Below are 12,373 nucleotides of genomic sequence, written 5' to 3'. Positions count from 1 at the left end.
TTGGAAGCTGACGATGTGAGATTCTTCATAATTGCTTTAAGTTGACAATAATAACATTTTTTTCTGTGCCATATACGTAAAGTACCGACAGAAATACACCAGGAGAAGGAAAATACCATTGCTCAAATAACATTAAACAACATATAAAGCAACACAAAAACTTCTTCAATTTATCTTAAATGAAAATTTAACTAACTTTCTACGACAACGTCATTACTTATACTATCGTCAGCAACTCTGCAACAACGACCTTTTAAACGTTATGCCTTACAAGGTAATTATACAACAATCCCTTTGGCGGCCTCTATACGACCCAGATTTAAAATAAGAATAAAAACAGGAAGTTAAAAAATTAAATGCGCGTTGTTCAAGATCGGAAATGGCAACCAAAAAGATTCCCCAAGAGGCGAGAGAACTGCACAATGAGCTAATTGCCGACCTTCATGACAACATCAACTCAAAGGTTGACGAACACGACTTCGAGAAGCTTATACATCGCCTAAAACTGAAATTATCCCCGATTGACCTCAAAGCGTGCCACAACCTGATAGACGCCACGGACAAATTACAGAAAAGGGGTCATTTAGAGCCGGGAAATTACGGGGAGTTGATCAAACTGGTTGACTGTATTGATAAAAACTGGGTCAATTTGATCAGAGAAAAAGGAGAAACCATTATTGAAATTATTAATAAAGCGAATGAACCTCAACCCTCTGTATCCTCCGAAGAAAGCGAAAGTAAGGTTTTATAATTTTATAGATTTGTAAAGAAAAATTCAAAGCCATTTAAGATAGTGTATGTACATGTGTATTTTAGATTTTATATTTAAGCTTCATGTTTTTCACGCATTTTTTTTTTCAATGTTATAAAGCAAACCTGAAGGAATCACAGTATTATATATTTTAAAATTAATCAATGCAAAGTAATTCTTGTATGAGAGTTTATTTTAACTTTAACTTATCGGACACATGCAATGTATATTTTAAGATTATTCTTAATTTTTGTTAGGAGCAAAAAAACGACGGTTAGAAAGCGACCAAGATGGACAACGTTCCAATGAAAACACCGACGGTCAAACTCAAATACTCAAATCGTCGACAAGTATGTATAGCACATGTCTTCTATGAAATTGTCTCTTGTGCAGATAACTCAAAAAATCTATAAATATAACTCTTTATTTGTAGAAAAAGAGAGAAAGAAATCAGTTTATCCAAAAACAAACAACCAAAAAGGACTTGCTCTCATTTTGAATTTCACAAAAGGAAGGCTTGGTACATAACCGATGAGGTTTTGATAAAAACATGAAAGCCCAACTTCATTATCTAATATCTATGCATATCAAAAATGCAAATTAATTAATGTGTACATATATGATTACTATAATTTGCAATGTAACGATAAGGAACAACATTTCAATTTACAAGTAATTAAGAAAACATACATTTTTCCAGCTTTGAAACAAAAATGGAAAATGAATGAATAAATAAATAAATAAATAATAACGATTTAAGTTCACAAAAATATCTCTTATGCTATACCAAGCATGAGGATCTTTTAAAAAAATAAAACAAAACGTTACCTAAATAAATATACATACACATTTGATGTTCTATATTTGTTATTAAGAAAATGCAGTATGAAAACTTTTTAAGGATTATTTTAAAGGCGCAAATGCTGATTTTTGTGGCATCAATGATTTTTTTGAGAAGACATTGAACTTTGAATGCCATGTTGAGACCGACCCATCCAAAGAAGAGGTGGAGTGTTTCCTGAAAGAAACAGCTTGTCTTTTCAACAACAAAAGGACAGCTGCAAAATACTACTGTCTTTTAGTATTCATTATGAGTCACGGAAACGAGGTACGTATACAACCAAAACCACAGAATATAAACAAAACTTAATTGCTTAATCATTACCCATGTATGTAGGTAAACTCTTTAAATGCTGATAAACAACAATATAAACTTCAGTACTTATATCACTGCCTTTGGTTTTAAATCTATATTCATTCATGATATAGTTTTAAATATAAATAAAATTAGATGAACACATTATCTCATTGTTTTTAGTATTTTTTAATTGTTCTTTTAATTGAAATAGAGTTTATTACCAAATACAAATAATTAGTATTGGACATAGCCAATCTGCCATTTCAAGCATTCAACTAATAGGCAAAGAAGAGTTGACAAAAGCACTCTAGAATAAGCCCTGTGCTCAGACATTGATTGCGGTCATCAAATCAACATTTCAAATTGAACTTTCTCTGATTGCTTGATTTTATGCCATTCGTATCAATGGGGCATTAATTTCATTCTAAACATATCTCATAGACAAGTGCAATTTATCCTGCTTTGATTTTTTTTCGACTTATTTTGAGTTTCTTGGTAGAGTTGCTCCATAATACAACAAAATATTCCACCAGCCTGATAAATTCTCACTTATTCTTACCATTATTCCCTATCGATTTCTATTATACTGATTTCTAAATTTTAAATGATATACAACAAATACAAGCATTAGGAACAATATATTGTACACAGTTTGACGTTTTACATTGCTACCATGTTCCTGATTTTAATTGGAATTTAATTTATACTTTAATAGAGATGTAAATAGAGAGTTATTCAATATTCTACATAAATATACTTTTAAAAACGGGGATATCCCTTAAAAAACCAAACACTCTTATGAAGGAGATCATTAGTAATGTTGAACAATTGCACTTCCTTATCTTATTCTTGCATGTAAGCAATGTAGTAAGAGTATATTATAATTGTTTTAGGATGGCATTCGTACGAACGACGGCAAAACTATTTCACTCGTTGACATCGTGTCCTATTTCAAAAATGATAAACTGAAGTATTTTGCAGGTAAGTATTCAACTCTTTTCAAAAAATTTTGTTTGCAATGAAAACTCAAAAATATCTTGGAATTTGAATCAACAAGGTTTTGTGTTTGATTTGTAGGTAAACCTAAGTGTTTCTTTATACAGGCCTGTCGTGGGTCGTCTCCTCAGGGCGTGGTCGATTTGTCGGATGATAAGGAAGAAGTAATGATCGACCAAGTGGTAGGGAAAATTTCCATTCCCACAGATGCAAATCTCTTACTTGCTTATGCAACAACACCAGGTACAGCTTTAGAGACTTCACATGTATTCTTTATATAAAATATAAAAATTAATCATTGACTTTATTTTTGACATATGTCATACTCCACCCCTTTATATATGAATTTAATATAGTTTTGTACAAATATATAATCATTTTAACTATTGCTTGATGAATACCCCTCAGAATCTCAAAATCTAGAAATGATTTTTTTTATCAGCATATTCATAATATAATGCTGAAAGCAAAAAAGGGAAATAAGTCAACTCTTTGTGAATTGTGTTTTGCATTGTAAATGGTGTATAATACGTAAGTATTTAGTCCGGAGTTGTATTTATCAGCTTTTATGTAAAGACATGAAAAATATACACCATTCATGTAATTTAAGGGTTCCGTCCTATAATCTGTAATCCTTAATTTGAAATTTTACAAATCCTTTCCTTTCTAATATTTTAATATACATCTGTTTGAAGTGTATTAAATATGCTGTAACTATACCATAAATAACTATAAAAGTATTGCTATTGTAAATGCATCTGTTGTTGTTTGGTGCTTTGTCCACTGAACTACGACGAGAGTCAAACAAACTAATAAGAATTATTTCATTGGTTAATTAAGGACATGCGGTAATAAAATGATATGGCAAGGGTCGTTATGTAAATGGCTCAAAATTCATTAATTCATATATTATTTACTAGTATCTATTTTATTAAATGACTGTATTACCCGTTCCTTAATGTGAACTTTTTTAAACAGGACATATATTGTATAGCATATATTGCAAGCTTTCATATTTATGAAACTAATGTTTAATAAACATGTTTTAAACGTTTCTAGGGTACTACGCATACAGAAGACCTAATGTTGGATCTTGGTTTTTCTGCAACCTTTTGAAGATTTTTAAAGAACATTATGAAGAAGAACATGTTGAGGATATGCTGATAGATGTGAAAGAGAGGCTGGCTTATGATGACGAGTGGCAGACAAATGAAGGATTTAAACAAATGCCATGTACATGGTCCACTCTCACCAAAAGATTCTTTTTAGCTCCCCAACAACTAGCAGAATAAAAGAGTGATCATTTACAGTAAACAAAAATTCTACTTATACTGTGCATTTCATAACTCACGCGAATGTTTTATTTTCGAAGATGTTTTCAAAAGTGTTGATGTATAAATGTGTTAAAATAAAACTAATAGAAACAAATTCTAGTTTGTGCGATCGATACATCTATCAAAAAAAATCATCACGAGTTTACATGAAAATGTTACCTGTCAAAACATATAAGCATGGTATTCTTTGCAATAGAAAATCTGCTCTGTGGAACTAAATTGATGTTTTGGTATCCTGTCATTATTAATAATTAAGTCTAAAGGAGGCTCATTACACCATGAAATATTTTCTCAAATCAGCAGAGCATTACTTGACTATGATAGATATCATAGAGGATAAGAAGTATTTAAGTCTAATAGGCAGAAAAATGTGCAATTTTGGATGAAATTTACATTATTAACAAATTGAATTCAGTTAACATGAACAAAAGCTCCAGGCGGATTCGAACTCATGATCTGCGGTTCAGAAACCCAATACTCTAACCATGGTGCTACGACTATATACAACCCAATCGAACGATATAAACAGTTTAACAAAACATTTAAATCGCCATCTTGTGACGTAGTGTCTTAAAAAGTAGAAGTGTAGGTGTAGTGAGGTACCTTAAGAGAAATTTTCTCCATAATGTTTAGTTAAATGAATGTGTTTCTTTTAAAATCAAAAATGACACTTATTAGTATTTGATAAATGGTAATGGAAATGATGCATAGATAAATAAAAAAGATTTTGGTGTTTCATCTAATAAAACTTATGACCATACTTTAAAAGCCGGATGCAGAGATAGTTCTCAAAATGTAGTAATGCTGAAATAAGACATTCAGCGGAAGTTCCTGTGAAGAAACATTAAGGTAATGTAATATCTGCGAGATTGTCGAGCAACATCAAAACATGGTTATATTTAGTGCATATACGTACATACGTAAATTACAATTGAAATGACAATCTTTAATTATTTCTAGGATGATCAGATTTTGTTTTTTTCTCCTTAAATAAGTTAAATGAGATACCTGTTGACATATAAAATAGAAACCTATATACAAGATGCCTTAATAAGACAAAACAAGAACTTGTTTTCCGGATAGTATCGCCTCAAACCACGGTCCGGATAGTATCGCCTCAAACCACGGCCCGGATAGTATCGCCTCAAACCACAGCCCGGATAGTATCGCCTCAAACCACGGTCCGGAGTGTTTACCGGATAGTATCGCCTCAAACCACGGTCCGAATAGTATCGCCTCAAACCACGGTCCGGATAGTATCGCCTCAAACCACGGTCCAGATAGTATCGTCTCAAACCACGGTCCGGATAGTATCGCCTCAAACCACGGCCTGGATAGTATCGCCTCAAACCACGGTCCGGATAGTATCGCCTCAAACCACGGTCCGGAGTGTGTTAAGCTCCCTCATACCAAACGCTTTTCAATGAACTTTAATACCAGTATTAATGTATGAAGTTTTCACACATTGTAGGTGATATCATTTTTAACCTGTGTAAAAATTCTATACAATAATTAAACAACTTGTTAAAACGTGATCAGAAAACCAAAAGTTGTATCTATGAATCCCTGCTTGCACTTTTCTGGCATTGTTGTATCTAGTTCTACACCTAGCAGAAAGGATCATACTTGTTAACATGACCGTGGTTTGCAACGAACATTTAACTTACGTGATGTTTTCATTTTGATGGTAAACAATTTTGTATTACAATACTATATATCACGTTATTGAAAATGATATGCGATATTCATTCATGTTTTAGTTCAGTTATGGAATACTAAGAATAGACAGATTAAACCCAGAATTCTAAAACTGCTACGCCAATAAAATTTTAGGCCATGGTGTATTCTTTTTTTTTTTTGAAAAAAAAAGGATTCTGATATGATTGTTTTGGAAGTTTTAATGTGCTTAAATAAAAGTCACTTTGATAACAGTTATGATAATTAGCATAAATATACACTTGTGCATGTTTAACATAAAACTTTAAAAAATTCAGTATACACAAAATTTAGCTCAAATTATACTACTAGTTTTAAATAACACCCTGTATTGTGGTGTTATGTAAATAATACCACTGTATTGTGGTGTTATGCAAATTATACCATGGTTTGGTTCACGACCCAAGGGTTTAACCCAGGATTGTGATCCCAAACCTTGGTATAATTTACACAACACTACAATACAAACTATGTATGGAATATCTGTTTTTACTTATGATTTAGCTATTAAATGGTTCATTTGGCGCCTTTGTATTTTAACTTGACATCGCCAGACATTTGTCTTACGCGAAAAAAAATATTCCATTGAAAGACCCAAAGTCGACGTTACCAACTTTGCATCATTTTCAGAAATTGTGCAAAAGTTTGTCACATGACAAACTAGCCTGAATTTTCATTACTGTCAAAATGGTCAAAGTGACAGGATTGAACTCTATTCCACCGAACACGAAAAAAATACGACATACAGGTAGTCTGTCGAAGGACCCCCCGCCCTCCCTTTGATAAGCTAATGTTGAAGTTATCCCCGAAGTTGCGATGTTTACGGCGGAGGAGGCACCTGTGAAATTTTCCCAAAACTTCGCAGTTTCCGAATCGGTGAGAGTTATTGTCATAATGCATTTGGCTATATATAGTAGCTTTTCAGATGGATTATTGAATGATCGCTAAAATACTCCAATTTATATTATGTACAACAGTGGTACCCTGTCTTTGGCTTTAATGCATAAAATGCTGTAGTTTTATTTTTTCCCGATGTGCAGTTATTCTGTAAGGGATAATTGAAATATATTTTTTGAGGCAACTGCAATGCATAACGGTTTTACTGATTTATTTACAACGATAACATAGGGGCAATGGAAGCATCAAAGATTTATTTTATAGAATAGCTTGCGTTCGCAAAACAAGGTGATTATCTATCATTACAATGATTAAATTTTTTTTTTATTGACTGTTCAATTTTTGAGATTGTCTTGTATAAACAAGATGATAATATGAAGACAACCTTTAACAGTTAAAAATCATTAAAGAAGTAGGCCGAAAGGTTCAGTTATTTTAAATCAACATTGCGAATGCATTTAAAACGTTTATCTCTCAAATAACAATTACTAGGAATATTTGTTCTCAACTTGAAGTAAAAAAAATCTTTAGAGCAAAATTATATTAGATTCATGTGTGTATTAAATATTACCGTAATCAATAGAAAAGGTCGAAGTTTATATTTAATCGATCGGCTTTCATCCTTTTTTCTCAATTAAAGTTTGTTTTATCGATTATGAAGCTGCACAGACTGTTGAAACAATCAATAAATGCACTAATTACTAAAGATAATAGGTGTTATTTTCCTAATGAGACTAATTGCTTATCATTTGAGATTCATTGTGTGTAAAACAAAACAATCGATGTACCACTATTTATTATTTTTTTTTTTTGAAAATTTAATTACGGAAGCAGAAGTTAATCTAGGAGGATCGTAGTCAGGTGTATGAAGTTAATTGTAGATAATTAACATACTTTAGATCGTGAAAAAAATATTTTTTATGACAACAATTTATAGATAAAATGTTGTTGTCCTTGTGAATATAAACACACTTGAAATATAAAGAGAATGCACACAGCATGTATTTTTGATAATAACATTTATTTGTTTTTGGAATTATTTCAATTGACCCTAGCAAAAAAACGAATAAAGTTACACCTTTGAAAACAGTCTTTTATTGATTAATATCTGCAAAGCCATGGTTTTTTTAAAAACAGAATTGAAATTGTTGGAAGAAAATCTTCTATTATTCATTATATCAATTTACAATTTGTTGTTAAAAAATGTTTGAAATTATCAATACCTATAAACATTTTTCATTCAGCAATATTCAAATCGTGCGTAATTACTGACCAATTTAACAAAAAATCCTGATTATCCTTGTTTAATCAATTTAACTTCATATACTTTCTTGGGGTAACGATAACCAAACAAAACATTTGCTTTAGTTTTGCGTTTTCATTTAAAAAAACAACAACAAAAAACAAGACTTCAATAGTTTAAATACTCTTTAAGAATTCTTGATTTAAAGATAGCAAAGTAATGAATTTCAAACAAATCCCGATTTAAACCAGAAAATATATGACGAGCAAATAATTCCCATAACAATTAATTGATATGAGTTTGGCGATAATAATGTAAATGTTAATTGCAGTACAACTATTTTAAAGACATTTAATAAAAGGAAGCTATGACAATGATATACACAACGTTGCAATTCAGTAACACAAATCCAAACATAATCAAGCAAAAGCGATCTGTAGCCAAGCCAATATCACGCCAGGTCAAATTCGCGGAGAATGCATCATGCTTGGAATCATTAACAACTTGGGGTATTTTTGTATCATTATCTTCCACTTTATGTTTTTTCTTACATCCACACATGCGTGGCCCAAGAACAATTTTATGAAAAGTTTTAAGATAGTTTGGAATTTCTATGGTGTCCTCCCTGTTATAAAATCGGAGAGCAACAATAATCCCCACAGTCATCACTACTCCCACCATGAAGTCTCCTAGAAGTTTGTAACTGAGATACGCTACACTTGGCTCCGATCCTTCAGGAAGCTTGTCTTGTATGAGAGTAAGATATACGGCCACGGCCAGAAGTACTGTTGTTCCGAATCCCACTCGCTCTCCACATTCCGGTGGCATCAAAAATGCCATCAACTGTAGAAATGACAGAAAAGCAACTGGCAATAAAAGGCTAGATATATAATACACAGGTCGTCTCTTCATTGTGACGGACATCACTGCCTCCTGAAATTTTAGATTATTGGTGGTAGTATATATCTTTGTTTCTGTTACGTCCCATAGACTATTTTTGCTGTACTCTGCCATGTCCATTGTTCCCCGGGGGGCCATTAGGTTTATTTCCGTCTGTAGGAATCCAGGGATATAGAAGCGCAAAATGCAAGTTTGCGTATCAAAGGGATAGTATGAAAGATCGGGGTCGCATGTGCTCTCAAATAAGTTTGGAACAACCCAAGAAATTAACCCGTTACTCGCCAGCCTTAAATTCATGTCAATGTGTCCAATTTCTGATATTGCATCGTACATAAGCATGTTTACCAGAAACGGAATCCACACTTTTCTCTGAGGAATAACAGTTTCCCACAAGTCTCCCCCGTACATGGCGGGGTCCCAGGTTAAGCGATGGTCAAACCAGCTTATTCCAAGAGCCCCAGTTATGGAAAATTTACTGACGGACTCGTCAAAATCCTTAATGCTCTTGAAGTAGAACGTAACATTAACCTGAAGTGGGATGGATCTATTTTCTCCTGGTCGTAAATTACGATCGTAGGTAGCTGGAAATGTAACGTTATGGAGGCTTTCTTCGTCATTGAAGCTGTAAGAATGACACAAGGCAAACAAAGCGACAAAAAGTATTACTTTCAGCAGATGCCTCATTATGTCTTTGATGTTCAGCAATGACCGCATAAGTTCGAAACTCAAACCGTTTTAAATAACAGTTTAGTCGTAAACTCGAGATTAATGAGATAAAACATTACGAAAGAACAATATTTCACGGTGTCATTTAACCCTTTAAAATGATTCAATACATGTACAAGACCAAACAATTGCCAAACCAATTCTTGATGAATTTTATTGATTTATTGTTCAAGAGATATGTTTTGCGTGCATGAGCTCTGTCAATCGACTAGCTTTAGTATTTGTTTTAGAACCATCTCGCGTGAATGAAAATCAACAGGTTTTGTAGGAGAAAAGGCACGATTTTTTTTCAACGATAGGCAATGCAGAGTAGTAATATTATCATTATTCAAAACCATTCATTCATTATGCCTAAAAACAGCGCGCTGAGTGTACAGTATATTTTCATATATTTACATTTTCAAGTGTCTTTTCCTGTGATAACACTACGTATCGATTTTATACTATATAACCGATAACTTCAAATGACGCCAAAGTGAGGCACCAGTGGGGTTTGCTTATTTATATTTAGATATTTAATCATACGATGGCTTAAAGTTCTATAAATATAAGTAATAAGGAATCATTCTTTGAATATTATGAGGTGATAATTTTGATTTGATCACGCTCCGACCGAAATTATTATCTCATAATACTCAAAGAATGATTCCTTATTCCTTAAATAACTCCTTTATTTTTGTTACTGATGATTCAAGCAAAACAAAAAGTAACTCTTTTGTTCTTTTTCTTATTTCCCTATCATCTGAAGCGAAAGTTTAACTGAGATTTTCTGATGACATGTGGCCCGTCGTCCGTCCGTCTTTCTGTCTGTCCGTCTATTGTCCGTCCGTCTGAAAACTTTTACATTTTTTACTTCTTTTCTAGAAGAACTGGGCCAGATTTTTAAAAAAATTGTACAGAGCATTGAAAGGGAATTCTGCATTATAAAAATAAGGGAAGAAACCTTTTTTAAAAGGGAAAAAATTACAAAGTAGTGAAAATAGGATATGCTCTTAAGGAGGTTAAATCTTGTGATCGAAAGTCAAAGTATCTTTTTCTAAAGTGCTATTTTAATCTACACACACAGCTTAAGGTACTTCACTACACCGAGACTTATACTTCTTAAGACACTACGTCACAAGATGGCGATTTAAATGTTTTGTTAAATTGTTTGTATCAATCGAATCAGATGTATATCGCAATAGCTCAGTGGTTAAAGTATCAGGCTTGTGGACCGCATGTCATGAGTTCGAATACAAAAAAAAAATGAGTTCGAATCCGCCTGGGGCTTTTTTAAGTTTGCTAAAATGGATTTTTTAAATCTAAAATTGCATATTTTTTCGCCTATTTGACACATAAACTTCTTATCCATCATTATCTATCATAATCAAGTAATTTACTGCTGATTTGAGAAACTATTTCAAGATGTAGTGAGGCACCTTAACCGAAATTCGAATAAAAAAAATTGAAGTCTATATGCGTCATAACGCTACTGTACACTTATCATGGCCTTTCTGCATATTGAAAGTGCAATTTATAAACAAATGGCTTTTTCCCTCTACTTTTTTTAATGGATTGAACCTTGATATCAAGTACAAACTTACTCTTAATAAAATGTTGTTTACAGACAAGACAGGTTCAATGTGCTACAAAATTATTCAATAGTTTCAAAATTTTACTCAAATTATATCAGACGGGTCAGAAATCTTATATGATCAGAAAATAAATTCTCAAGTGTGGGTCTATCTTGTATCTTGTAAAATTAGGCAAAACCGGTGATATTTTTTTTACTTCAAAGAAATATAGGCTAAATATGCTAATAAATGTCGCAAGATATATCTATAAAAAATAAATAAAAAAAAAACAATAATAATAATAATAAAAATAATTATAATAACTGTAGCTAGTTTTCATCGTGGTCCTGCAATAAAACATTTTTACAATCATACATATTATAATGATAAAATTAGCATCTAAATATAAACACACACACATATATAAAAAATACAAGCACATTACTTTCTTAGTACATGGTAGTATACATGTTACTTGTTACATATCTGAAAATTGTTTTATAAATTTATTTCTGAACAAATAATCTAAGTTTGGTCTGCACTAAAAAATAAGACGCTAAAGTTACAACATTCTAAAAATATTAAGATAAGAAAAATGTTCAGTTTCCTTTTGAAAACAGTCTGCCACAAAAAGTAAACCCTGAACTTTTCTTGGAAAGTTAGACGTAACCATTAGGAGTATAGCATCATGGAAGATTCAGCCCCCCCCCCCACACACACTTTTTTTTCACAGCAAGTAAAATTGTTAAGAATTAAAATATTAATAGTGATATTAAAAATTGGAGTCATAGGTATAGTAACCCCCCCCCCCCCTCCGATTGGAAATTTCGTGTTTCGAGGAAAAAATTGGCAGGTAAGAGGTAAGATTGAGTATTATGTATACTCTCCCCCCCCCCCCCCCCCCCAAAGGGTTAGGATCTTGATTTTGGGAATTCTTGTCAAGATTTCTGACGATTAGTCAAGCCCACCACTTTCAATTTGCTTCCGATGCCAAATCATAAAAACGGGTACAAAAATTGTTATATGTATTTCTTTTTCTTAGTCTTTCATCATTCTTTGGGTTGTCGACAAAACCTTCATAGTGGATTTTTTAAAACTCGTAAAATATAAACGGTCACA

The 12,373-nt window shown here is 32.4% G+C and overlaps 2 protein-coding genes across 3 annotated transcripts in view; one reads left to right on the top strand and one right to left on the bottom strand.

Moving 5' to 3' along the window:
* The first annotated feature begins 280 nt into the window (after nt 1-280).
* LOC105343829 (caspase-14) lies at nt 281-4,313 on the top strand. 2 transcript variants are annotated; one of them, XM_011451325.3, is made up of 7 exons: nt 285-737; nt 1,009-1,101; nt 1,185-1,271; nt 1,666-1,859; nt 2,783-2,870; nt 2,967-3,128; nt 3,945-4,313. In XM_011451325.3, the coding sequence occupies exons 1-7, from the start codon at nt 380-382 to the stop codon at nt 4,175-4,177; spliced, it is 1,215 nt and encodes a 404-aa protein (XP_011449627.3). In that variant the 5' UTR covers nt 285-379; the 3' UTR covers nt 4,178-4,313. The 2 variants fall into 2 exon arrangements, with proteins under 2 accessions (XP_065933688.1, XP_011449627.3); XM_066077616.1 differs by lacking the exon at nt 1,185-1,271 and having other exon boundaries at nt 281-737.
* A 3,172-nt stretch (nt 4,314-7,485) lies between these two features.
* Nucleotides 7,486-12,373, bottom strand: part of LOC105343828 (acetylcholine receptor subunit beta-type lev-1) — a 31,258-nt gene continuing 26,370 nt past the window's right edge. The window contains exons 2-3 of the mRNA XM_011451324.4: nt 8,627-9,597; nt 7,486-7,502 (exon numbers count right to left, since the gene is read on the bottom strand). Of these exons, the coding sequence (XP_011449626.4) occupies nt 7,486-7,502; nt 8,627-9,597 (988 nt within the window). The remainder of the gene's footprint in view (nt 7,503-8,626; nt 9,598-12,373) is intronic.

This window comes from Magallana gigas, chromosome 2 (assembly GCF_963853765.1).
Source record: "Magallana gigas chromosome 2, xbMagGiga1.1, whole genome shotgun sequence".
Taxonomy (NCBI): Eukaryota; Metazoa; Mollusca; class Bivalvia; order Ostreida; family Ostreidae; genus Magallana; species Magallana gigas.
This window is presented reverse-complemented; position numbering and strand designations above follow the sequence as displayed.

What these genes read in the sequence shown, in the direction of transcription:
- LOC105343829 (XM_011451325.3), top strand. Translation starts at nt 380, where the DNA reads ATGGCAACCAAAAAGATTCCCCAAGAGGCGAGAGAACTGCACAATGAG. An exon ending in AATACTCAAATCGTCGACAA is followed by an intron (nt 1,102 to 1,184) that starts GTATGTATAGCA and finishes CTTTATTTGTAG; the next exon opens with AAAAAGAGAGAAAGAAATCA. An exon ending in TAAACTGAAGTATTTTGCAG is followed by an intron (nt 2,871 to 2,966) that starts GTAAGTATTCAA and finishes TTTGATTTGTAG; the next exon opens with GTAAACCTAAGTGTTTCTTT.